Raw genomic sequence first — 27,131 nt, 5'->3', positions numbered from 1 at the left:
CACTCTGGCTCCCTCATTTCTTCCCCTTACTCCTCCACAAGACTTCTCAGGCGCCACCTGAGGTCTGGCTGTGGGTTCCTGCATCTGTCACCACTGGTTGAAAGCACTCAGAGAACTGACTCTTCAGTGAAAGCCAGAACCACTCACACTATGACAGGCATGTGCTGCTCACCAAGGAATACATTTCATTTTAAAAGCTCAAAGAAAGGTTGTGTCTTTAGAGTTTAACTCTAGAGATAAAGTTTAGGGAAGTTGAGATAAGTATGGAGAATAAAATAATCTTTTTAAAAAAATAATCTTTAAATATTAATTATTATATGAAAGCACGTAGCAATGTCACTGATAAGGTGGCTTAAAACATTTAATTATGGCAGAATAGATCTTCAAATTAGAGTTTGCAGTTATATAATGGATAGGTTCTGATAAAGACAAATAATTCAGTAATGAGTTAATTGCCAATGAGAGGATTTTCAAAAGATCTTTTATTAGGCAATTTTGAAGTTTTACACAGCTGATTAGCCACATAATTGCACGCATATATAATTCTCCAAATAAGTCAGTAGAAAAACCATACTTTAGCAAATGTGGTTGAACTCATACTACTAAAGATGTCACTAAAAATATTTATGATCAAAATCAGTCTAATTGTTCAACATGTTTATAAAAATTGTTGGGTGTATGTACATTAAAAATTCAAGCTTGCTTTGTTGAAAAGGTGCATTTCTGTCCAGGTGCTCCTGGTGACTGCCCAAGGCAGTTGAAAGGGAAAAGAAAGAAGATGGCACTGCTTTGCAAGTAGTATGAATTAGTATAGACTTACCCTGGGGCTCCATGAAAAATGCCCTTCTCATACCTATGGTGATCCAGTAAAGACTTGTAGCTCTTTTTCTGTGAATCAAATACACAGAGATACAAATGTGACCTTATTTCCAGAGTAAGGTGTTACCATAAAACACTGCATCCATTTTGCAGGTATTACTGACTATGCATTATTAAGAAAACTCTTCATTCTTGATACTCAAAAGGAAAACCGCCAAGAGCCAGTCTCCCAGTACATTCACTGAATGCCTTCATTCTGACCGTGCACTTTCTGTGTGTACTTGGGAGTGCCTGGAACACAGTACATTCCTGTTTCAGCTGGCATCAAAATTAAGATGAAATGCTTTATGTAAAACCAGCAGCCTGTACTTCTAGTGACAGTTGTCAGATGTGCAGGGGGAAATAGAGGAAAGCCCTGAGTCAATGTATATATTTATAGTTCTCAAGAGTAACGAAAGAAGGTCTTCTGAAGTTGTTTCAGCTTATGCAATAGTTAAGATTATCCAGCGTCCATTCCTTCTGTTTTTGCTGGGACTGAGGAGAGGCACAGCTTTTGTCTTCTTACTCTAAGTTAGATAATTTCCTAATATTCAATTTCATTTAAGTCTTCAGAATATCCTGATGACTGTTGAGTTGCATCTTCCATTTCTGTCAGAAAAGGCAGACAGTAGTTATTATCTCTGCAGAAAAGATAATTTTGAATTGTTCCAACTTGAGACTATATTATAAAAATCCCTGTTCTAACCCAGCTCATGTGACTGGGGAAAGTATTACCTGTACACGGTCCTGCCTGGAACTTAACATCATCTACGGCAATGTCACTTCTTATTGACACTCCCCGGGTAGCTTCAAAGATGATCTGAAAAAAGGATGAAGTTCGAATTTAGAGAGGGAGTCCAAGGTGATGCAGCGGTGTTGGCCAGGGAAGGTCTTTGTGGTTTGGAAGTTTTGATAACTGCTGGGGATAACTTTAAGGAAAAGGACACAAAATTACAAAGTCAAGCCTGGTCCTTACAGTCCCAGCAGCCTAGAGACTAAGGTGAGAGGATTGCTGTAAATTCCAGGCAGTGTAGACCTACTGAGTTAGTTCTAGGGCAGCCTGGTCTACATTGCATGTTTGAGGCCAGCCAGGGAAACATGGTGAGGCCCAGTCTATAAGATAAAATAAATTTTATAATTTTATAAATTTCAGACAACAATAACGAAAATAAAATTACAAATCTAAATTAGATTCTTTGGAACTTAAATATTCCACAGGGAAGCGCCATGGCTAGGTGACTCTGCTGGCCTCCTTGGGAAGCACACCAGAGATGCTTAACCAGGAGCACTTCCTAGCGACCTGACAAATCTGAGCTACTTAGAACATTCTGTCTAGCATCTATGTCTTTAGCATGGACTCTTCCATGTCTTTAGGCTCCCACGGAATTTACCTTTGGTGCTGGCATTAGGTGGAAAAGTTTAGTAATTAACTTGACCAAAAGATAGAGATTCATTTATGTTTAATACCACAACACCAAAGGGGAACGCTGTGTCATGAATCTTTGAAGAAAACAGTGAATCAAATATTCTTGATCTAGAAAAATAGATCACCAGCTTTAAGGATAATGCAATAATGCCTAACAAATGCCTGAATCCTCCAGAGAGGTTTGTGGGTAATGACAACTGTCCAGAAGACATACTTGCTCCATCTGTGTCATTAGATTAGTTTAAGCTTTAGATTAAAATAAAATTAAAAAAAAAACCCAAGCTAATTTTATTAAAGCTACATCAAATTAAGAATAAAAATGAAATAATTAATAAGTTTATGTGATTATCTTGAAATTAATAAAGCTTTATTAATAGACACATAACAAAATAAGGACAAGAAAACTTTCTAAGGACATAATGTAATAGTTAATTTTAAACACGAATTTTTCTCAGCTCCAGGGGCATCAAGGTGGTTACAAGGTGTTATTTCTGGGCATGTCTGAGGAGGACTTTCTAGAGGAGAGTGGCTTTTGAAGCAGTGGCCCAGATCAGGCTTGCGACCTTTATTCAGTGTGGATAGAGGCAGAAGCTTTTGGTCTCCAAGACTCATATCAGCTGAGGCTTCAGGTTTTTCTGACGGTTAGAGCATTATTTCCTGTTCTCAGAGATACACAAAGCCGTGTTTACAGATCTCCTGGTTCCCAGATTGCAGATTGCACATTATGGAAATTCTCAACCTATTTCTATAGTAAATCCTTCTCTTCCCTTTGATCTGTCTGTTCCTCTGCCTGTCCATCTTCCCAGAGCTCTGTTTCTCTAGAGAACTCTAATTTATATGCAACCCTAAACAAGAATCAAATTAACTGTCACGATAAGGGGTAAAATGTTTTAGTGTTATAGAAGAATATATGAATGTAATTAGTAAACATTTCTGAATACCAACAACAGTCTGGTTTTTGGGTTCAAATAACTATAATAGACAAATTCTGATGGAATGATATTCTGAATAATCTGTGTTTTAGCCAAACTGTGGACTTTATAAACCTATTATGAATTTTCTTAATATTTAAGTGACAAGCATGTGATATACTTGTGACTTCTCTGTGTGATTGTAGATATCCAGTAACAATTTTTTTCTTCATGTACAAGATTATTATAGCTTATCTTTTGGCTTTAAGTCTAACCAACCCTATCCTGTAGCAACCAATAAGCAGATATTTATTTATAGAACAATGACAACAAATACAGGATTAAATTAGATATGTTATTAGTTCCCAAACTGGAATCCAAGTGTATTTACAAGGGTGCTGGAGGATAGTTTGAAATTTCAGATAAAAATATTCGACATTCAGCAATACTGTGGGAACTACTGGTTGGAAGTCATTCAAAGAATCAACATTAGATGGGTCTATATTCCTTTCCTTCAATATACAGTTGACGTTTTGGTAGCAGCTATAACTAAAAGCAAGTATCATGTAAAACTCTGTGAAGAACTTTAGTGAAGGTAGTACATGTATACTGGTCTAACTTTCACAAGATTGGAAGCCTTGGCTGGTTTGCACGTTACCCAATAGGTATATATGTATGTATATGTGTATATGTATATGATATATACATATATAATGTATATGTATATGATGATATGTTTATGTGGATATGGATATGATGTGTATGTATATATGTATGTGTATATGTATATGCTTATATGTGAAAAGTCTACTAAGTCATTAGGATATAACTTTTCTTAAGTTGTTGGTCCTAAAGAGTTATGAAATAGAACTGATAGGTTCTTCTTTTGGTCAAGAAAAAGCAGGTCAAAGTTACCAATACTAAGGCACTTATAAGACAACAAAGTAGAGGTAGGCATGGTGGTTTAATGGCCCCAGATCACAGTGTTTGAAAGGCTAAGAAAGGATCATGAGCTCAAGCTCAGCCTTGGCTACGTCTCAGAAGGGATACAAAGGAAGATCCTGCAGGCTTCTGATGACTTTTTACTGCTGCTTTCTAACCAGACTGGTGCTCTTGTTAGCATACAAGCTATAGGCCCAAGTACCCTGCCTCCTGCAGGGCTGTCACCCAAGTTATAGGCCCAAGTACCCTGCCTCCTGCAGGGCTGTGCTTTCCAAGGAGCCACCAGAGCTACTGCTCAAGAGCAGATCATTAACTTCAATCCTCCTGCCTGCTTCCAACTGCTTTTAGAATGATTTCAAAACTTTTACTATGCCATATGAAGCTTTGAAAAAGGTATCCTGGCATTCCATTGGCTTTATCACCTAATCATCTCCATCTCTCCTTGTACTCTCCAATTAATGTTCTTTTTATTGGGCAAACCATCCTTCTCTATATTTAAAGGTTCTATATTTAAGTTCTCACAGAGAAAGAAACCACTTTTCGAGGAAATGCCTCCATGAGATCCATCTTTAAAGCATTTTCTCAATTAGTGATCAAGGGGGGGAGGACCCAGCCCATTGTGGGTGGCACCAGCCCTAGGCTGGTAGTCATGAGTTCTATAAGAAATCATGCTGAGCAAGCCCAGGGAAGCAATCCAATAAGCAGCATCCCTCCATGGCCTCTGTATCAGCTCCTGCCTCCAAGTTCCTGCCCTGTGTGAGTTCTTATCCTGAGTTCCTTTGGTAATGAATAGCAATGTGGAACTGTTAGCTGAATAAGCCCTTTTTTGGTCATGATGGTTTGTGCAGAAATAGAAACTCTGACTAAGACACCTCTCAAAACAAAACCAAAAACAATTTCTAACATTACCTACCCAGCAAACAAAGCATATATTTTTAAGACCCTGTATATTGACTCTTAGAATTCAAATTTTAGAGAATTTGTATATTAGTACACTTTGAGAACACGCGCGCACACACACACACACACACACACACACACACACACAGGCATTGGAGTATAGCTCAGAGAATGAATGTTTTCCTGGCATGCATGAGAGGCATTTGACACAATTGTCTACACTGTAAATTGTGTGTGTGTGTGTGTGTGTGTGTGTCTATGTGCATGTATGTTGCACCCATGTGTGTCAATGTATGTGTCAATGCTTGGATGCCATCTCTGAAGAATTAGATTCATTTAAATCTTGAGATTTTTCTATTTTTAGCTTGCATCAGAATCATTTGTAGGGTTTATTAAAAATAAATTTCTGGGACTCGAAAGCCCTCCAATGTTTCTGATTTAGCATTCTGAGGCGAATCCTGAGACCTAACACTTTGGGTGAACTTATATTTGAGGTATTTTTGATGCTGCTGCCTTGAGATAGGTTTGATGAAAAGTCTGACTTCCCTGGAGCCTAACAAGATTGAGCTGCCATCTCTGGATGGTGATCAACTACGTTAGCAAGTTTTCATCTGACCCATGGATCTTCTGGAGCAGTCATAAAAAAATCTTTGTGGAACAATCTACCATTTCTAATACATCTGCTTAGCTGGCGGACCCTTCCTAGACAGCAGAGTATCTTCCTCCTGTCATTTACTGTCATGGTAGCAGCCTGAGTGGTAATGTATACAGCCACTTGAGTTGTGATATCTTCCATTTAGATCTTTAGAAAATCTGTTTGTGTTTTAGAATGGTGAGGGAAAAAAAGTTTGCATTTTGGATACCTCTTCTCAGAACGACCTGAGCTTAGATCAGGCAGCCAGCCAGTGATTAAAGCTGAGTAGGTCCAGGAGGGTTGGCACCCAGAAGTAAAGCTACAGAAGAAGGTGGAGCATTAGTTGGAGGGCATGCTCACCCCAGAATTTTACAGAGTGGTTTCAAGAACAGTTGGGAGTCTGAAGGTTACCTCTCCAGAGCTTTAACGGGTGTGTGAAGTCTCTGGCTATCCTGGGCTTTTTTAGGCTGGAGTAGTTTTTTTTAGCTCCACCTACTCAAATGACTGCATAGGACTTCTAGGACAGGGGGTTTCTATAGCTTGTGGAAAGTTGGGGGTTTGCGGTGATGACCATGGACTTGGGATCAGGACCCCCAGTTTCTTCTAAAACAACATAGTCATGCAAACAGAGGCTTACAAAACTCACTATGGGCTATACACACTCATAACAAAGGCCCTTACATGCAAATAAATAGATGATGGGTAACAGGAGCAGCAGTAGTGTATTTAGATGAAAGGAGACTTCCTTTTGGAAGAAATGTACTTGACATTCACAACACACTAAAACAAAATAGGTATTCTTTCATCCTTGAATTGAAAAAAAAATCCCAATCACTTTATGCACATAAATGTCCAAAGCTTTAGCTCCCTGTCTAATTATCCATTCACTGGTTAGAGCTATTCAATAACAGTCTAATTAGGCTTACTTTTCCAACTAATGCCACCTTTATCTTTGACTCTGTAAAAGAACAAATTATTCTCTTTTTTTAGCAACAAAACAAAACAAAAAAACCCCAAAACCAACAAAAAACAAAAACAGGAGAGCACCAGGTGCCTCAGCATGAGCTTTCTTGTTGGATTCTCACCCCCTCCTGGCTTACCTGGTGTTGCCTCCTGGAGCTGTATTCAACCAGTGCTCGAAGCCAGGAGATGCTCTGCTCCCCTCTTCTTCTCCACAACAGGGACTCCTTACTGTCTTCTTCCCTTTTCAAATAAACGCTCAGCAGGCCAGTTCCTGCTCCATACATGTGGTAGAAAAAAACCAAGCAGTGTTTCCCAGGGACGCCTCTCAGAGGCTGGGACAAAAGGTGTGCTTTTTGTCCATACACCATGTGGGAGGCCTCGATATACATGTAGTAGCCTTGAGAGAAATGTAAAGCAGGCACGATTAAAATAGACCCCACCACACTTTCTTCATTTGTAGTATTCCTGGAAACATAGCCACTTTAGCTGTAGTACCGAGAACAGGCTTTTATAATCCTGAAGAGTATGTATGATCTAAGAAAAAATAGACATGCCACAAGGATTAGACCACAAAATGATTTTTTTCATTTAATGGTTTATGATTCAGCTAAATAGATGGAAGGGGATTAATGCACCAGTGTTAGAGCTGTGGTATTATTATCCCGCCCGAATTTATCCCACTGCTTCACAGATAACATTCCAAATGCTTTTGCACTCCCTCCAGTTTCACACACTGAAGCCCTAATGCCTAGGGTGTCCATATGAAGAGGAGAGGTTGGGGGTTACTCAGATCATAGGGCAGTGACCACCCCCAAATGAGATCAGCATCTTTATCAAGGACTTCTGAAACTAACTCATCTCTTACACGGGAGGGGAGCTTGAACAGAAGGTCCCAGCTGAAGAAGACCCTCCATTGGCCTCAGAGCTGCTGGAACCTTGATCTTGGACTTTCCAGCTCCTGCAGTTGTGCGAAGCAAGTGTATATTGCTTATAAGGTGTCGGGTTTTAATTTGTCCCAGCAGCCCAAGCATAGCTTCCTCTCAAATCTATCCCAGCTCCCCCAGTTGCTCAGACCCCAGACATGTGAGTCATTCAGCATTCTCCCCTTTGCTCTCTCTCCTCATCCAGGCTGTCAGAACTTCTGAGGGATAAGGAATTTATCTGAATTTATCTGCCTCAAGATAACTCAGAGCCTTATCTTACTCCTTTGATTGCTAGTGTCCTGGTCTTGTTATTTCACTTGGACTAATGTTTCAAATTCCTGGCTTGTTTGTCTGCTTCTCCCTTACCACCTTGAATCTAACCTCAACAGTTTCTATTGCAATCTATCCAAATGCTCAATATGTGTGTGTTATCTGTGTGTTTATATACACACATATGTGTATCAATGTGAGCACATGTCTGCCACTATGTTTGTGTGTGAAGGTCAGAGCAGAACCTTAGATGTCGGTCTCTGCCTTCCATCTGGTTTGAGACATAATTTATTTGCTGATTTTCTGTGATGTGTGCCAGCTTATCAGTTCTGTGAGCTTCTGGACATCCTTTAGTCCCTGCCTCTCATGTCCCAATAGGAACTGGGATTAGAGATGTTGTTGCTACTGTATCCCTGGGCTCTGGGGATCCAAACTCAGGTCCTCATGACTTCACAATTCATGGGTGTTGTTAAAAAGATGATGTCCTAGGTTTTGGCACCATGGAAAAGAATGAAGAGATTGTGTGTGTGGGGGGGTGGGACATGGCCCATGGAGGTGTGGCAAGGCTTGGGGCAAGGGGGATGCCTCTGGGGGTCCATGTTGGGAATTCCTTCCCCCCTGAGGGACCAGCCACATGACGGTATAGTACAGAATAGAGTTTATTCAGGTCATGGGGGAGTTAAGACGTTAGTAGAGGCAGAGAGAGAGGAATAGAGAAGTAGAGGAGTAGAGGCTGGCCATGAGCACGTGGAGAGAGAGGGGGAAAGGAGGAGGGGTAAGGGCAGGAGAGCAAGAGCAAAAGAGAGCAAGAGAGAGAGAGCAAGAGAGAGAGGAGGGGGCAAGCAGCTCCTTTTATAGTACCAGGTCACCTGGGTGGAGCATACCCTATTGCCAGGTAACTGAGGGGTGGGGAATACAGAATCCCAACAATGGGCATATTCTCAAACCTGAAAAACTAAATTGTACCATGCCTTTGTTGAAAGCATCCATTGGTTCAGCCCAGAGTCTAGGCTGATGGCTTCAGGATTACATCAGCACCAGGAACAACTTGCCTGGCTCTTCTAGAGATATTCTCGGGTCTTACCCTTTGTGCCCCTTTTAAGCGCCTGCTTAGATGTTACCTTTCCTATTGGACTTATTCTGACTTCACTACTTCAAGACACCATCTCCCTCTCACCCACTCCCTCAGCACTCTCATCCCTTATTACCTTAATTTATTATGCTTTTGTAACATTTAATTGCCTTTTAATGGGTCACCTAATTTTCTCCTCTTTAATCTTTGTTTCCCTCCTCTGTATTGCACAGAGATTTTCTTGTTTAGTCCAGTACCTTATTCCTAGTTCTTAGAGCAAGGATTCAGGCATGGTAGATGCTCAAAATATATTTGTGAGCGAATGGATGAACTTCTTTTCTTTTATAGCACTAACCCACAAACAAGTCTGATCATTTCTAGAGCACAAGGCTCCACCTAGCTCACACGGAAAGTATGAGCTTCTCGGCAGTGAGCTAGGCATTTGAGTTGGAAGCTCTAAGGCAAAGCTACTATAAATCCAAGATGTGACAAAATCAAAATCTTATAAAAGAAAATGCTCCCAGACAAGTTCCAAATCATCTGAGGTATTTAAAATAATGAACGTGCATAAAGCTGGGAGTCGTGGTACACATCCGTGGTTCCAGATCTTTGGAGGCAGAGGCAAAAGCTCAAGGTTATGCTTGACTATATAGTGAGTTTGAGGCCAGCCTGGGCTACATGAGACCTTGTCTCAAATTTTTCCTGGAAACATATTGAAAAAAATTCCCTGAAACATTGTTTCAAAATTATTCCATGTGATTTGTTCATTGGTACAAAAGTTGTTACACTGAATCTGAATGTTTTTCACATTCCACAATGCAGGAAAACTTTATTGTATTTTATTTTCTATAACTCTGTACCTCTTAAGCTAGTGTCAAAGTAAACACAATGGAAGAGTATGTTTAATTTAGTTCTATGAAAACAAAGTCAAGGCAGGAGAATGGCCATGCCACCAAACAATCTAGTTCTATGCTTCCTATGTGCAACTTAGGAGCACAGTAGACTTCAAGGATAGCTTAAGGCATGCTCAGCTAAAAAGCATTCTGAGGTGTGTGTAGTAGTACACACCTGTAATCCCCATACTTGTGAGACAGAGGCAGGAGGGTTATCAGTTCAATGCCAGCCCGAGCTGTATAAAAAGAAAAAAATATTTCAAGAAATAATTTTTAAGGTAACAAGAAAAAAAAAAAAAAAGAAAAGAAAAAAAAATGCATTTTGCTTTGGAGCTCTCCAAGGGTCACCTGAAATCCCATATAAAAAGACCTTTGCTACAGATTGACTCTGGTAAGAAAGACATGACTTTTTAAATATACCTTCATGGTGCACGTGCAAAGAGCAGACCCCGAGGGGCTGGGAGATAAAGTAAGCAGCGATGGATTCATCATGAGTGCCAGATGACTTGGGATCACTTAGTGATGATCATTTTAGGCCACAGCTCTTCTTGGCAGGCCAGTGGACTCTAAATCAGGGCTGCCTGTACCTCCTCGCCTCCCTTGCTTTGGACCACATACTCCTGTAGATACAGCCCCTGCAGTCTGCTTTCTGTCCTGTGGTTCTGAGTCTTGGGTGTCAGGTGAAAGCCATCAGCGAAGACTAACAGTTCCAGAGGGCATTCAGCTTAGTGCTGTGGATTTTCAAAGGAAACCCACCCTGCTTCACCCAAGTAATTATGTGCTTTCTTTGGAAGAGAGCTCATGTCTGGAAGGGGAGTGTTTTTTCTAGAATGCTAACTGAGTCTACCTCTCAAGTAGTTTTAGCCTTTGCAAATAACTTCAGGGTATGACTTGTACTAGGGGCACATGTATATGGAAATACTGATTTGAAGCAATATAGACTAACTTCTATTCCTACAAAAATGATTTTTGAGAACTTTGTCAGCTCATCAGAGTATGATAAACCATGTATAAACTAATTATTCCTTTTGACTACAAATATTTTTCTCCTTTTTGTTTTTTAAGACAGAGTTTCTCTGTGTAGTCCTGGCTGTCCTGGAACTCAGAGATCCCCCTGCCTCTGCCTCCCAAGGGCTGGGATTAAAGGCGTGCACCACCACCCAGCTACTCCTTTCTTCTTGATTTGTACATGATACTTCCTTTTCCTGAAACCACCAGAGAACTTCACAGAGGTCAGCCTGCCTCACACGTGTCTCGAAAACAGAAAAAAGCCCGGTGTGTTGACAATGGTTCCATGGAAAAGCTTTGAGCTCTGTCTCAGCACTAAAGGCTTGGGGTGGAGCAGAGAGCATCATGGGACTGATGCTTGAGGCTAGCTCATCGCTCCCTGCATATGAAGGGTTCCAGACTGGAAAAGATTGTTGTCAGGGTGAGAATGGGGAATAAAGTCTTTTCTTTCTGTAGGCTATTGTTTGATGTCTAGGATGTAGGAGTCCCATGACTCTCTTGGTGCTTGGGGCACCAAGCTCTCTGATGTTTGTCAGGCACCTGTGATGCTCTGAGAAGCAGAAACTCACACTTGTATTCACAATCCTTAACTGAGAGACAGCTGCTCTGCTAGGTACTTGGCTCTGTTTTACAGGGTTGGAAAGGGGCTTTGACAGCCTGTAGGATGAGGCCCATGTGGAAGGAGCAGCGAGCTCTTTTCAGGAGTCTGGAGGAACACTCCTGATAATAAGGTGAATCATCAAAGCTTTGGTAAAAAACAACTGTTAAAAAAGTGTGTCTCTAGGAATACTCACTTATGATTATTAGGTTAGTTTGACAATTTTATCTATACACAATGCAATCTAGTTATTCTCTCCCAACCCTCTCCTACGATCTTCTACACATCGATACCTCCCTCCACCCCTGACTCCCTGACTGTCCCTTTCCCAGATTCATGACTTTTGAGTTTGCTGTGTTACCCACTTAGTTTAGCCATGATAAAAAAAGCCTGTCAGAAATAAGGAGTTAGTTTTCAATGGGTACAAATTTGTGGAGCAGGATGGGGACGGTGGCTTCACAGTGAGGTGATGTGCTTAATGCCACCAACCCAAACCAAATGCTCACCATGTACATTTCCCCACTGTTTTGAGTTTCAGAGAAAGGTTAACTATAAAGCCACAGGTCATAACCCAAGAAGGGGAAAGGGGAGGAAGCACGGGCAGCTCCTGAATAACAGGTGGGGCCCAGGCATTAGGCACCATAAGGCTGCTAGATTAGGGGCTCCTTAAAGGACTTTTGGCAGAAATGATGGTGAGGCTTGGGGGAGGGGGGCAGGGCCTATCCAATCAGCCCCACCAGATGTCTAGCATTTTAACAGTTTTTATCAATTAATTCTTTAGGTTAGAATATGGAGTAGTAGATTTCATGTTGCATTTTTAAACATTTTACCTCATCTTTAAAAACCTTTTTACAGGGCTGCAGAGATGGCTCAGTGGTTAAGAGCACTGGCTGTTCTTCTAGAGGTCCTGAGTTCAAGACCCAGCAACCACAGGATGGCTCACAGCTATCTGTGATGGAATCCGATGCCCTCTTCTGGTGTGTCTGAAGACAGCTACAGTGTACTCATATATATTAAATAAATATATCTTAGATCAAAAGCCTTTAATAGAAGTCTTCTTTGGGAAAGCGGGATCTGATAGTATCAGACATTGTCATGGGTAGCTGTGGAAAGACTGCAGCACATTGGAGCATCTAGGTTACACGCCTGGGTACTGGGTACACATACCTTAAAAGACAAGGACTTGAACTAAGCTGCTCTTCAATCAAATACATACATACACGCATATGCTCAGACACACACACACACACACACATACACACACACACATGCATACACATCATACACATGCCCCTGCCTGATCAGAAGTTTGAGGCCACCTGGCTACCAAGACCTTGCTTCAAGAGACAAAACAAAAGAAACAAAGAAAACAAACCCAAACAACACTTCAAATACAAGTTTTCCTTTTGTCTTAACAGCACAAAGAATAAATTAAATCATTCTTTGATGTGTGTTCTTAGAAATAAAGAAGACTTCTACTTTGAGTTAGTAGTACATTGGAAAGTAGTTTAATTTTCATAACAAACATTCAAGAGTATCTGGAAAGAGATGGTGTCTTTCTTTGGAATCATAAAGACAGTGAATGGAGATGCTTTTTTGGGAGGAGAAAAGATGGGGTAGAAAGACTGGTTAGGAGTCTAAGTGGACCAGGAGCTGAGGCTACGAGGGTTGTGGGGAAGGGATTTCTCATAAACTGGATAGTTATCTGTTGATTTATTCATTCATTATCATTTGGCCACAAAAAATCCTCCCCCCCTTTTTAAAGTAACCTTCTAAAACAAATACCTATAAAGAATCCTGGCAGCTTGGCATCACATACATGGGAATAAAACACCAGGAGGTTTGTCGTGACTGGCTATCACTGGCTTGTAAATAAGAGGCCCGGCAGTGTTAGGAAACTTGCAGCTTCTGTAGGACACAGCTACTCACACAGATGGTACAGGGACCCGAGGAATAAATCCTGCAAAGTCCACGCCACCCAACGCCAGCCATTCTCCATCTGTCACAGAACGCTTGCTTTCTTCTAATGGCAGCAAAGTGGTAGGGTTAGAGGTTTTTGGAGGGTGCCTGAGTTGTTGTTTTCGTACAGTGATTAATTGATACGTATTTCCCAAGCTTTCATCATCCAGGCCCTGTCTTCATGGTACTTCTTGTCCATCATATGCTGCTTGCATTTAATATTTCCCTTTGAATAGTTTACTTGTAATACTTCTTAGTTCTGTTACTCATCTGTATTATTCAAGCATTAAACTTCATGTTAGCATGAAAACAGAATACAGGCTGTTAGTCTATAAAAGAACACTTCTGGCAGGCTGGCTATGAGCTTTCATCTCTATGGGTATTACTGGCAAACCTAAAAATAGCTATACTCTTATCACATGATGTTCTGGGGATGGATAGAATATGATTAGGGGGTTTAATGACTCTACCAAATCTTTTGCTTTCTATTAAGAAAATTTATTAATAGCAATGACTTTCTATTTTATAGAGGCACATATGGTATTAAACAGTGAGTCCAGGAAAGCATAACAGAGCCAGACATCAGATTCAATAAAAGATTCACGAATTGTAAAAATAACAACACCACACATTTCAGTGGCTTTATGTGTTACCAGTTAATCATCAGAGCAACCCTAGGGACTAATAAGGCATTAACCATTATTGCTGGTTTATATTTGAGGAAACTTAGACTCAGAGAGGCCATGTAATCATGCCCCAGGCTTTACAACCAGCAAAGAGCAGAGACTGTTAGTTCACTGCTGGATGCTTTGTCTTTCAATGAGACTATTCCATGCTAATCTCAGACTATGGAAAGGTCTTTCTGCATTATCCTTATTAAGCCAGAAACGGAATCTCCTTAGGATCTGTTATATATAATGATGTATTGATTCTGACAGGCACAGAGCTACCTGGCATATTTATAGAGGGTTTTTTTTTTTTTTTTTTAGCTTCTCATTTTCAGTGGATTTATATTGACTTACCATTTAATACAGTTATCTACAAAAACAGCTTTGACTGCCTCTCTCCTTTCTTCCTTTTCACTATATATGCTCTTTCCAGTATAGACTGGCAGGCTTTAAGGATGGGACGTGAAAAGAGAGAATGCACTGTACAGATATACACATATCCTTCAAAAGTCCCAGAATGCATTATGTTAATTAAAAAAGTGTCCTGTGACTATCAACACTAAACAAGTACATGGTAGGCATCAAGGAGATGCACACTGTGTTACTGCTCCCCAAGTCTCAGTGGAGCCCTTTCCAATGTATAAAACAGGAGGTCCCGCCTTTCAAGGCCACCTTTGTTATTTTATCTACGTTTGAAAAGTAGCTGTAGGAAAGTTTGTTAGGACTAAATGCAAGGTCTCTCATGCAGGCAATAGCTCTCCCTTTTTCAATGCAACTCATTATTGCTTGTAGTGTGGAACTAGTAACAGAAATCTTATTGTTGCTACCTAAGGAAAAGAGCAGATAATTATTAAAGCTTCACTAAATGAACCTCTACAATTATGTTTCTTCAGCTGATCTATAATAGGCTGTGTACATCCAGCATCCTAAAAAAAAAATTCCACGAACTGCTGTTAATTTATTGAGTAAATGAAAAACTTCAAAATCTATTATTTTAGGATATGCCCCCCATGAAAGAAAATTTTCAGTCCTATCCATCTAAGCAACATTACATTAACTATTCAAGTCACTTTACATCAGTGGTTCTCAACCTTCTTTTAATATAGTTCTTCATGCTGTGCTGACCCTCAACTACAAAATTATTTTTATTACTATTCCTTAACTGTAATTTTGCTGCTGTTATGAATCATAATGTAAATATCTGATATGTAGGGTATCTGATGTGCAACCCCCGTGAAAGGGTCATTCGGTCCCCAAAGTCATCACAGGTTGAGAACTGTTGCTTTAAATAATATGATATGTTTGTCCCAGTGTCTTCTGTGACAACAGAATAAAAAAAGACATTTACAGCACTGTCACACTCAGAGTTTACAATGAGTCTTTACAATGAGTTTACACTAGTCTCCTCAATCTCTCCCTGGGCCTAACTTTTCCTCACAAAATTTCATTCTGCAGGAAACCTTCCACCCTAAATATCTAATCAAAGAGATATGTAATCATTTCCTTCATCTTCCACCATCCCATTCAGGACAACCGTGTGCTGCTCTCATCAAGGATTCTGGTGGGTCAGTTCATCCAGAGCCCTTCCTACCCCTGACATTCCTTCTTGCTCCTTTTCCATGCCCTGAACTGATGCAGCTTCTTGTTTCTTCATCTCCTTGGACATGTTGTGTTCAGTCTCCCCCTCCAGTGAAAAATCACTCTGCACTGTTTCCTATGCCCACCATAGTTATCCTGAGCGAAGTCTGCCTTACTGTGCTTTAACAAGTAGGATAGTTTTCTTAACGTAACATCTGCAGTATTTATTACTCAGGATGGGGAGCTATACAGGGAAAGACACAGACTGTAACATCCACTGCTGGGCAGTTTACAACAGTCTGTATACATTTTAATATCCTCCCATTACCCTTTGCCAAACAACAGGACAATATGTAATATCATATCAGATATAACAAGACCTTCGGCAGAAGAGGCAGAAATCACCAACAAATCTTATAGTTATAAAATGCCAGAGATATAAAGATTCTAAGTGCTGTGATCAGAAGGTAAGGCTTATGGGTAAAGTGGCAGATTAAAAACTCATCCCAGAGGATCCTGTGCCCGCTTATGGTCTTTGTGGACATTGCATGTAAATAGTGCTCAGACATACATGCAGTAAAAATAGCCATACACATAAAAATAAATTTATTCTTTTAAAAAAAGGCAGCCGATAATTCATTGCAATTAACATTAAAATTCTAAGGACATTATTCACAGAAATAGAAAAAAAATCTCAAAATTCACATGGAAGCACAAAACAACCTAGATATCCAAAACATTCCTAAGCAAAATGAATACCTCCACATGTTTCCATGGCACACATACATGCTTGTGTTCATACACACACACAATAATAATTAATAATAATAAATTAAACAATTTAAACTGTATATATTTTATTCATGATATTATGCCTGTGATTTGATCCTCAAACAAATTAATAGAAGAAAATACAGAATATAAGACATAGAACATATATGCTGCAAATAAATTAATAAAAGCTAAAACTATAATTACCATATGGCCAAGCCCAGCTACACTATTCTCTGGGACATAAGCTTCATCTGTACCTTTTCTACTAAGGCACGTGTGGGAGCAGGATGGGCTCAGACACTAAGTCAGAGTAGGTGGGCTACCTCCCACACACTCTATTCCTGGGAAATCGGCATTAAGGGATCCATTTGGCTCTAAATCGAAGAGCTCCATTCACAAGGCTTGTCTTTATTTAACCTGAGATGATGTATTGATTCTGACAGACATCCAGCAGCTTGACGTATTTATAGTGTGGCTTTCCTGAGCTTTCCTTTTCATTTATTGGACATGTATTGACTGACCATCTAATGCAGCTGTCTGGAACACAGGTTTGTATGCCCCTTGCCCCTGCCTTTCTTTTTGCCTGCCTTGTTTGAGTTCTGCCAACTACACTGAGGCTTTAAGCAAGGAAAGTGAAAATATAGAAGTGATTCAGAAGCACCTTGGCAGATGCCTTATCTTGGACCCAAGGCAGGTACTGATGGCCTTTGGCTTTCAGTATAGAAGAGTCTTCAGTCACTCCTAGCTTAAGCCCCTGCAGAATTTCTCTGTGCCTATGGGGATGGTAGGAGTGGGGAGTCACTATGAAATGGCACACACAGCTAAGCCAGTGAGGGTGGGAGTGCATGGAAAAGGATTTCCCCTTTTACTCTCTATTTGATATCTGGGAGACATAATTCAACACATTTATTAGGTGTCTCCATTAACTCAAGCAATCAGACATGGTAGTGGCCAAGTCAAGAATACTTCCTTGTTGTATGGCTTTGTCCTCCCCCTCCCCCCATCCCTGCTGAAGGGACTCATAGCTTCAAGTACACTACCTCCATATAAGTTCACACTCGGTGTCCACTTTCATGTGACTTCAGGCTGACCGTATCCTATGGCCACTATTGTAACTTAAAGCGCCCCGAAAGCTGTTTCACTGCTTAAAGGGTTGCTTGTCTCACACTGGTGTCTCTTCATCCTGACATCTACCCGTATTCCTTGCCATTTCTGATCTGCTCTGGCTTATCCTGCAAGACACTGCCAGGGAGAGCTGCAGCTCTGCACCGTCCCACCATCTCTACAACTTGATTTTTATTGCCTTACTTGTAGCTCTGAGTTGTTTGGACTTTTTTTTTTTTTTTTATGGGTATTGAGCACTTGGTAGATATGGAATGGGATTGCATGATGTTAGTGGTAACTTCAAATTCTAAGATATTTGATTCTTATATACACATCATTTCTGATGCTGCTAGCAGGAATAGTTGGTTATTTGTGGGGCGGGTAAGATGGTTGAGAGGGTAAAGGTGCTTGCCCCATGCTTATGACTTAAGTTCAATCTTAGGAATCCACATGGTAGACAGAGATCAGACTCCAGAAAGTCATCCTCGGACCCCCACACTCACACTGTGGCATATGCAGGCACACACCCACACAACACTCATTTCTCTTTTCAATTGAATAAATGTATATAGAGACCCAGTCAGTTGTTTTAGAGGGGTCTGTTGATGTTTTCATTTTTGAAAGGGTCACATCATCCCTCACAGATCTCAGAGCTGATATGTTGCCCTTATTTAGCTTATATTATTAAAGGCTGAAAGACAAGGAAGCTACTTTTCCATGTGGTTAGGAGAATGGGGCGTGCTCCTGGAGTTACACTCGTAGTATCAGAATACTGACACTAGAAATAGTTCATTTCTGTTGATGAAAGACTATTTCTGTAGGGCACATTCATCGTGAGCCATGTGTGATGTGTCAGTAATGCCAGTGAGGCAATATGCAAAGAATATGGGTCACTGGAACAAAGTAAACCTGAGGTCCAGTCCCCACTTTGCCAGTTACTACTGTGGAGCTCCAAAGTTTACGTAACTCCTCCAAGCTTTTAGTTCCCTGTCTGAAAATTGGGACTTTCAACTTACAGTACAGATTGTAGGGAGGGTGTAACGAGTTCAGGCACAGAGCCTTGACCATGGTAAGTGCTCATCAAACAATCCCTAGATTTACAGTGAAAGTCTCATCAAGGTAATTGATAGCCCCAACCCAACACTATATATCTATAGGTACCCTGGGCACAGTATAGTAGAATTTGTTTTCTCGCTTGCATTGCTGTGCACAGGAATAAAAAAACTAGATCCCAAAATGGTTTACTACTTAAAAATCTGAAAGACATCTTGAGAATCTTTTGGAACTTAATACTGAAGCAGGTGAAATAATTTCTGTTTTTAAAAATCAACATTCTCTACACTGTGCACCAGAGAACTTCATTTCATGTGTCTAGTATTCATTCAGAATAAATACGGAGCTCAATAAGAGACATTTGTATTCGTTATGTTGCTGTGGCGTTTCATCCTAGCCAGCTGAAACAAAAGTTTTCAAAGAGACAAAGGAAACAAAACCACACCATCTTCAAACAAGGCCACCCCATAGCTGGTAATGATGTCAGTAAAGGACTAGCGTTAAGAGTTATTTAATACACATTGTGCATGTTTTTTGATAGATTTTCATAGAGTTTCCAATGTGTGTGGAGGAAGTAGGGTGTGCTCTATGAGTCAGACAAGCCTAGAGTATAGCACAAAGCTGCCAGGAGCAGGAGCAGGCATGGGCTGTCACCCATATAACATGAAAGAATTTTTCCTTCTCTTTTGATATCCCTCCCATGACACTGACTCCTGGGAGGGAGTCTGCTATCAGTTAAGTTGCATCTCTCCAAAATACATATAATGAAGCCCTAACCTCAATACCTCAGAGTGTGGCTATATTTAGAGGCTGAGGTTTTCAAGATGAAACTGACTTAAAAGAGGAGTGTTAGGGTGGATCTTGATTCAGTACAAGTGTTGTAAGAGAAGAGATGTCAGGGATGTGTTGGCACAGAGGGAGGGTCATGGGTGGACACTGCACAAAGATAGCCATTTGCAAGCCAGAGGCCAGAGGAAAGCAACAATGCTGATAACTTGGTCATGGACCACTCTTTGTGGTATCAGCACACTAGTCAATACCTAAAGTGGACATCTGCTTTACCACTGGCCAGTGTTGACTCTTTTCAATAGCATTGTGCCCTGAGGGCATACTTTTCCTGCATCTCCCATCCCAAAGCAGCATGCGGGAAAAGGCAGTGGTAGAACCAGGTGACACATTTTAGGCAAGAACACATTAGTTTCTGAGGCCAGTGGACAATCTGGGAAGGTAGATGAAATCAAACGTTCTTAAAAAAAAAAAATAGAAACTTTCAGAAAAACCTGGTGGTTGTACGGAGGTGTGTACCTTGTCAGGGAGGCAGCAAGTGCAAAGGACTGGTTCTGAAGGGCTTATGTAGAGTAGACACTACAGAAGTTCCAATTGGCCAGCATTGGACATCTGTCACAGTGAGGGGACAGTTAATAGCCAAGAGAGAATTTAAAATAGCAGCAAATATTTTAAAGCTCCTCTCTTTTAGTTCTTCCTCTACCTACTCTGAACTAGAAAATGACAAACAGGGAAGACCAGCAAAGTGTTGAAATAAAAATGTAAAACAAAACAGCCCTCCCCTTTATCCTCCTTAAACAAGGAGGCAAGACTCAGTTGAGGACATTGGAGGCTTTTTGATGAAAAGACAAATGGAGGTTTTGACTTGGACTAGACTCTTTAACATGCCTGAATTATGACTGTTCTAATAACTCAGCAAAACTGGGAGTTAAGGGATTTACCCAGGAATGAGGAGAAATGTATGTACGGTGAAGCATATAAAAAAAAAAATAAAAGTATTTGTGGTTGTGCTTACGATGATAATTCAGTAGAAAGGTTATATACGCTGTACTTGGTCATAGGTTTATCTTGAGGTTGGTCATAAGGTACAGCACAGTTTAACCCACCATATTCTACTGGCTTCTCTATATGGACCCTGCATCTTATGCATCCTAGTATCAATTGATCTTTGTGAGTTTAGTTCAGGGACAAATTTCCTTTCTTGAACTAAAGGCTGTGCTTCCATCTAACTGTTAGACCAAACAGGAGTGCACTTTACCACAGACTGTCTTCACTTGCTGATGTACAGTAGTGGTAACAGGAAAACAAGCCTTGAGCTTGTCTTATTGTAACATACACATTCTGTGTTGAACGCATACTCCTTAGCCAGGCAAGGTGGCACATATAGAAATCCTTGAGCTCTCAGGAGGCTGAGGCAGGAAGATCTTGACTTTCAGGCCAGCCTGAACAATACACTGTGTGTGTGTGTGTGTGTGTGTGTGTGTGTGTGTGTGAGAGAGAGAGAGAGAGAGAGAGAGAGAGATTGGGCCACCTCTACCTCCAGCTATCTGCTTTCCCTGATTCATCCCAAGAACAGTGACTGATGATTCCCAGATGAATTTTCTGTCTGCTTCATCTACGAAAAGTACAAAGCTGTACTTATCTGAGGCTCCCCATCTGCCTGCACACTTCTCTACTAAGCCTCAGTCAGCTTCTATTTTGGTTTTTCTTCTTTGCCTCGACCATTTTCCCTCTAAACCTAGTTCTAGATTACCATTGTAATACACATCAAGCAGTGTTATAAAAGATGATTTTCCTATGAACCTATTAAAAATCTTGTTGTGTAGAATATCATGTACGGCATTCTAGACACAAGACACGAACCTGCACATTCAAAAGGCGGTAAATGCCCACTAGTATGTAAGTTATGCTCTTAGGAAACAGCACCATGTGGCACAACTCACCTACCCCAGTAGTGTGATCTCCCTTGGGTCCTGTGTAGGAGGTGGGTGTTTCTCCCCTCCCCCTGTGCCAGCCGCTCCTGTTCCTTCTCTCCTGTGTAAACGCACATTCATCTTGATCAAAAGTGCACTCTCCAGGTGGAGGTGGAAGTCTCTCTGTAAGGAAACAGCAGGTGTTGCAATTACTGAGAGAGTCAATGAATATGAATTTTCTCTAGGCTCCTAGCAGCCCACTTTGCATGTCTGAGAGGTGTCTGGCCATATGTTAAGCCTATTGAGAGGCAGACCCCCACAGGTGGCCTACCCAGCTTTCAGTCCAGTCTAGCAAATCTATGCTTCATCGCAGTCCTATCGTGGCTGCACAGAATTAAAAGTCTAGATATGAAATACTGGGTTACTTTGAGCACAACACACCCCCAACTCGGGGATTTGTTTGAGTAGAATTAGAGAGCCCTGAAAACTGTGGATACACTGCCTCTTTGAAAATAAAAATAAAAAAAATAAATGAAAAGGTTATACAATGTAAGAGCTTTCTTCAAAAACCCAGGGAGAGTGAAGGATATGCTCAAATCAGCTTCGTACCTCCTCTGCTGTTGGCAGAACTATGCAGCCCAAATGATATCATTGTTTGTATTTTTATGTGGGGATATTAATGGCATCCACTTCATAGGATTACAAGAATTAAATAAAATGGTATGTGTGAAGAGTTTAGGACACATAATAATACAATTATTTGTAGTAAAAAATGCAAAAAAAACTGTTATTTTGTTACTAAAAGTCTCATTTTTCCATTTCCAGATGTAATTGTACTTTATAGTGAGGATTAAGCCAGGGCTCTGCACACCCCAGGCAAGCAGTACACCCCGGCCAATACTTGTCTTTGAACGGTATCCTTACTGACAGCAGAAGTCATTACCACTAGAGTAATGAGTCTCAACTCCGGGGTGACTTTGCTCTTTGTCTCCACTTTGCTATGCCTCCCTACATCCATATTCTTCACATTTTGATGAGTGTCTATTTTTTGTTTCTCTTGTATTAAATTTTGTATACAGTGCTAATTACTGAGGCCCTGTTCCCTTTTCTAAGCCTTGAGTGCAGATATTCTTATTGTCACTGTCCTCCCAAAGGCTCACAAAACAAGGTGTCTTCCTTAATTTGCTTTTAGTTCTGTGGGAGAGAAAATACAAAGTCCATATAAGCTATGTAAGCCACCGAGCTAGGCTACCAATCCAAATACTCTTCTTCAACCATTTTCCAGTATTAGACAGGCACTACACTTTGGCTGCTTATAAAGGAGATGCCTGTGGAGGGTCTCTGAGGTATGCACCATTCACTTGTCCACCATGCCTAGCATGCTCCTATCTCACAATTATCCCTTAGTTTGAAGTAAGAGAAAGATAAAAGGGAAACTAGGAAGAAATGGCTTGGAGGAGCTCATTCTGGAGTCTGGTTGAAATCTCAAGCCAGACTAGAGTGGAGGACTTTGACAAGTCTAGAACTACTTAAAATAATAATACAGTGAGCCTTGCTATGACTTGTATACGACTTTAGTGTTGGGTTGGAGAGATGGCTCAGTGGTTAAAAGCACTGACGCTTCTTCCAGAGGTCCTGAGTTTAATTCCCAGCAATGACATGGTGACTCACAACCATCTATAATGGAATCTGATGCATTCTTCCAGTGTGTCTGAAGATAGTGTAGTCATATACATAAAAACAAATATGACTTTAATATTTAACCTTACTCTATCACCAGATGCAAATATGTTATGTTCGAAAACCTCACAAACGAGATTATGAACTTAGTCTGCAGATAGAATATGTCTCACCTCCCTGTGACTAATATAGCAAGGAATCCCTCAGTCCTGTGACCTATGGTTTTTGTCTTTTTAGCAGCCTTTACGTTTATCAGTGCATTTCAGAAATGGGTCTATGATCTCTTTTACCAAAAAAAAAAAAAAAAAAAAAAAAAAAAAAAAAAAAAAAAAAAAGAAAGAAAGAAAGAAAGAAAGTCTTAGAAAAGCTTTGAACAATGTAACTCCAAAAGCTACCAAAAGTATCCATCTATGACCTTTTAGACTCTCTCTTGAGGCTCCACAGCCGTGTTTTGGGTGTTTACTCTCCACTCTCCATTTTCTAAGTACCTTGTGTTGACACCAGAACTTAACTATATGTTAACACCTTTTCTTAATAAGTTCCATCTTTGAGCCTGATTCTTTCAGAAAATCATTTCTAAGGTATAGAGACCTGAGGTGAAGTTTCGAAGCTCAGGGATCACTGCGGAAGAGTCATAGACAGAAGCTGTAGATGACAGCAAGGGCACATCTGGACACAGCAGAGCAGCTGCACATATGAACTCACAGACTGAATCTTAGCATGGAGTGGGGGCAGCGGGCACACATTCCTACCTCTCACAACTGACAGCTAATACAGCTAACTGAAAAGAAAGGATCAGATTATCTAAGAGTTTCTCATAAGTTGACCATATTTCAGTGGAAAGACACACATCCAAGAGTATTTTGGGTGGCACAAACTGGTCTTGAGTGGATTATGGAAAACCTCACAAGGCTGAGTGAATAGGAAAAGAGAGTAGTTCTGGGTAGAGTTGGGGCGATACATATGATGAAAACAATGTTGTATAGAACTCTCTAGGACGTAAAACAATAAAACAAGAACCAATTGTTAGGCTGACGTAAGCAGCAGCATAATGCTGTGAGCCCTGCCACTGTTGCAGGCTTTGTTTTACTGTCCCTTAATTAATTTAGAATATATCACCTTTATTAAAAATTTAATAGTATACATCTCAATATATCTCACATGCATTTGTGAAATAACAATGCCATCAATATTACTTGAAAATGTGCATTTTCTAAGAGTACAATGAAAATTATAATGTTAGTTAAGCTGAAGGGTACTGGTTTTTTTTTGTTTTTTGTTTTTTGTTTATTTATTTTATATGAGTACACACTAAGTGTCTTTGGATCCACCAGAATAGGGCATCGAATCCCATTATAGATGGTTGTGAGCCACCATGTGGTTGCTGGGAACTGAACTCAGGACTTTTGGAAGAACAGTCAGTGCTCTTAACCACTGAGCCATCTCTCCAGCCCCAGGGTACTTGTTTTTAAAATAATATTTGGGGCAGTTCATGAATATGGTCCCCAGCATTCAGGAAGGTATCACTAATGTTCCTTACAATGAGGAAAAGTCACACATGTGAAGCCATACAGAACACTGGAATCTTTATTTCCAATTATAGACTCTACTACAAATCTGTGGAGAGGCATATCTGTCAAGAAAGGTAAAGGCTAGACTGTCACAGGTCAAATGCATGAGGTTCTTAGAGGAGTTGGAAGTTTCTGTCATAGCGCAGAGAGACTCACAACCGAAGTGAACAATAGTCCTCTTACCTGGAGATCTGCAGTTTCCTAATTGTATGGTAATGTCATCCAGGGCTACCAGTCCACAGTCCCAAAAGCTTTTGCATAAGCTCATAAAAACCACCTGTAATTCAAAAAGACTAAGCTATGAATTGCGTTAGCTGAAAACAAAAACCTTTCCAACCCGAGATTTACTCAGCAAAACAGAGCTGCACAAGCCATTAGAAACACCTCTCCTTGCCCATGTGAGGGACAGGGTACAGTGGCACAAAGAGTGGTTCCTGTTGGGATCCAACCCTGGAGCCTCATACTTTAAAGCAGAGTGCACTTGATAATAATATCCCATGTGTATGAATATACGAACTGGAAGTGCTCCTTAAAGATTGGCAGCTTAGTCTGAGGAAAACAGGCGATAATTAGCTGGGTGACAGGGAAAAAGCCTGTTAGGCACCAAGTATCTTCCCTTGATAATTCCAAAGTGGCTGCTGTTTTCCAAGCATCTTTCAAACATCTCTAGTACAAATATTATTGGTTGTTTTTAAAGGCCTGTCAAGTGATGTGCTTCATTTATATTATGAACAAAGTTCCATTGGACACCCAACCAGAGACTCCTGTTCTGTTTCCAAGACAAAGACCCATGAGTGTCCCCGGTTGTTGTCATGAATGAAAGTATTCACATGGTTATTTTATCAGCCCCAGTCGTTTTATTGTTGTGTGTGAAGAAAAGACAAATCCATATAATATGTTATTACATTTAGTGTGGGGGTAGAGTGGGGAGGGGGTGGAGGGATTTTGATTTCTTATAATCAGGCTGGTGTAAATGCTATGTTTCAGATGCATGATGCCCCAAAAGTGATTCTTGAAGTATTTGTGCTGGATTTTCACTGTAATCAACAGATCTGCATGTTCCCTAATGTTTAATTAGTGTGGGCTAGCATGGCACATACTATGATCTCCCCACAACTATAAATCTTCATTCATGTGAAGAAGACAAAGGATGACATACCAGAAGTTGAAAATTCTACTTAGGATTAATGAGAAAACTTGACTGTCTAGGTTTTACTATTCTAAACGTTGTGTCTTAATTTTATTTCTGTGTCCTTTTGCTCATGGTGATCAGATTTATTAGGACACAGAATCTATTTTAAGAGAGAAATCTTAGCTCACGAGGCCATTCTTCACTATGCAAACTATAAAATGCCCCAAGCCAGTCTCCCTGGAGGAAGAGCTGATTGCCCGATGAGTGAATGTTTTTTGGCTTTGTGTTTTTATCCTCTTATAAATGGAATAGCTAAGAGATATAAATGTTTATCTCTGTGGAACTACACAGGACAAAAAAAAATAGGCTAGCTTTTATGGTTCTTTTACAAGCTTCTGTTAATCTTTCATCTTTAGAGATTGTAGTGGTTTTATAAGTAATATGTAAAATATTTTGCTTTCTAGGTTTATGCCTTGGAACTTATTCTGCATCTGGAAAGCAAAGATCTCTGTCATCAGTCCCGACCAATATCATATTCTATTAGCATTTTTATTGTTATATGAGAAGGAATGCATTGATCTTGTGATTTATCAAATTAATTGTGCTACAGAGAGGAAAAAAAAAACTGGCTCTCTTTCTTCTTGTCAGCTTTAATGTTCGCTCTTCACAAGCACACTGGAGGAATACTTTTGCACAATGAATATGAAGTAGTAAGAGGATCCATCCTCTAAATCTCTCCCTGTAGAAAACTCAAACATTTCTGTCATGGCAATGTATTCTAAAGTTGAGAAATATTAGCATGCTTTCATATGTTTACTATAGCACTATCTTATAATGACATTAAACCAAGAAACAAACAGGCATTCAACAGAAGAGATAGGCTACATTATCAAAGGGAAAGAAATAAACTAGAATATAACAGTCTGGAAATAGGTGAGCATTAAATCTGAGTATCGTGAAAATTACTCAGCACTATGGATACAGATATACAATGCTAAGTTTAAAAGTTGATTAAAAGAAGAAAAGAAAACCCTCCCAATTCATCTAAAATAATACAAAAAAACCTAGAAAATTTACCAGCTATATAATTACTATGTTAGGATCATAAAATTATGGCTAACTCACAGTTTCCTTCTATGCTTCATACTTTGTCATTAGTTATGGTTGAGAAAGAAAGGAATCAGGGTGTCTATATTTAAAATGTGGAAGATTGGGTTTGTGGTGTAGGCTAATGGCAGAGGGCTTGCCAAGCATGTGAAGGTGTCTGGGTTCAATTATTCCCAGCACGAGATAGAGACAAGAGTAGACTAATGAGTTAATATTTACTCTAGACCAGAGTAATGATTATGACAGCCCATAGGCACAAAGTCTTCAAATTACAGTTATTCAGTCTCATAAGCAACATGTCAAAGTAGTTAATGCTGTAGACACACATAGCCAAGTGCCTAACCGAATTGAATCAACATATATACATCTCATTGCAAGAAGAGACACCGACTGAAGGCGGAGAAAGAT

The 27,131-nt window shown here is 40.2% G+C and overlaps 1 protein-coding gene across 1 annotated transcript in view; it reads right to left on the bottom strand.

Annotated features, from left to right (window-relative positions):
* Positions 1-506: 506 nt before the first annotated feature.
* Positions 507-27,131, bottom strand: part of MAMDC2 (MAM domain containing 2) — a 140,739-nt gene continuing 114,114 nt past the window's right edge. Inside the window, exons 10-14 of the mRNA XM_080911374.1 lie at positions 24,668-24,761; positions 21,264-21,416; positions 6,772-7,031; positions 1,594-1,678; positions 507-1,467 (exon numbers count right to left, since the gene is read on the bottom strand). Of these exons, the coding sequence (XP_080767500.1) occupies positions 1,403-1,467; positions 1,594-1,678; positions 6,772-7,031; positions 21,264-21,416; positions 24,668-24,761 (657 nt within the window). The 3' untranslated portion in view covers positions 507-1,402. The remainder of the gene's footprint in view (positions 1,468-1,593; positions 1,679-6,771; positions 7,032-21,263; positions 21,417-24,667; positions 24,762-27,131) is intronic.

Source organism: Micromys minutus (genome assembly GCF_963924665.1).
Source record: "Micromys minutus genome assembly, chromosome: 2".
NCBI classification, from domain to species: Eukaryota; Metazoa; Chordata; class Mammalia; order Rodentia; family Muridae; genus Micromys; species Micromys minutus.
Note: the sequence above shows the minus strand (reverse complement) of the source record. Positions and strands in the feature narration are given on the sequence as shown.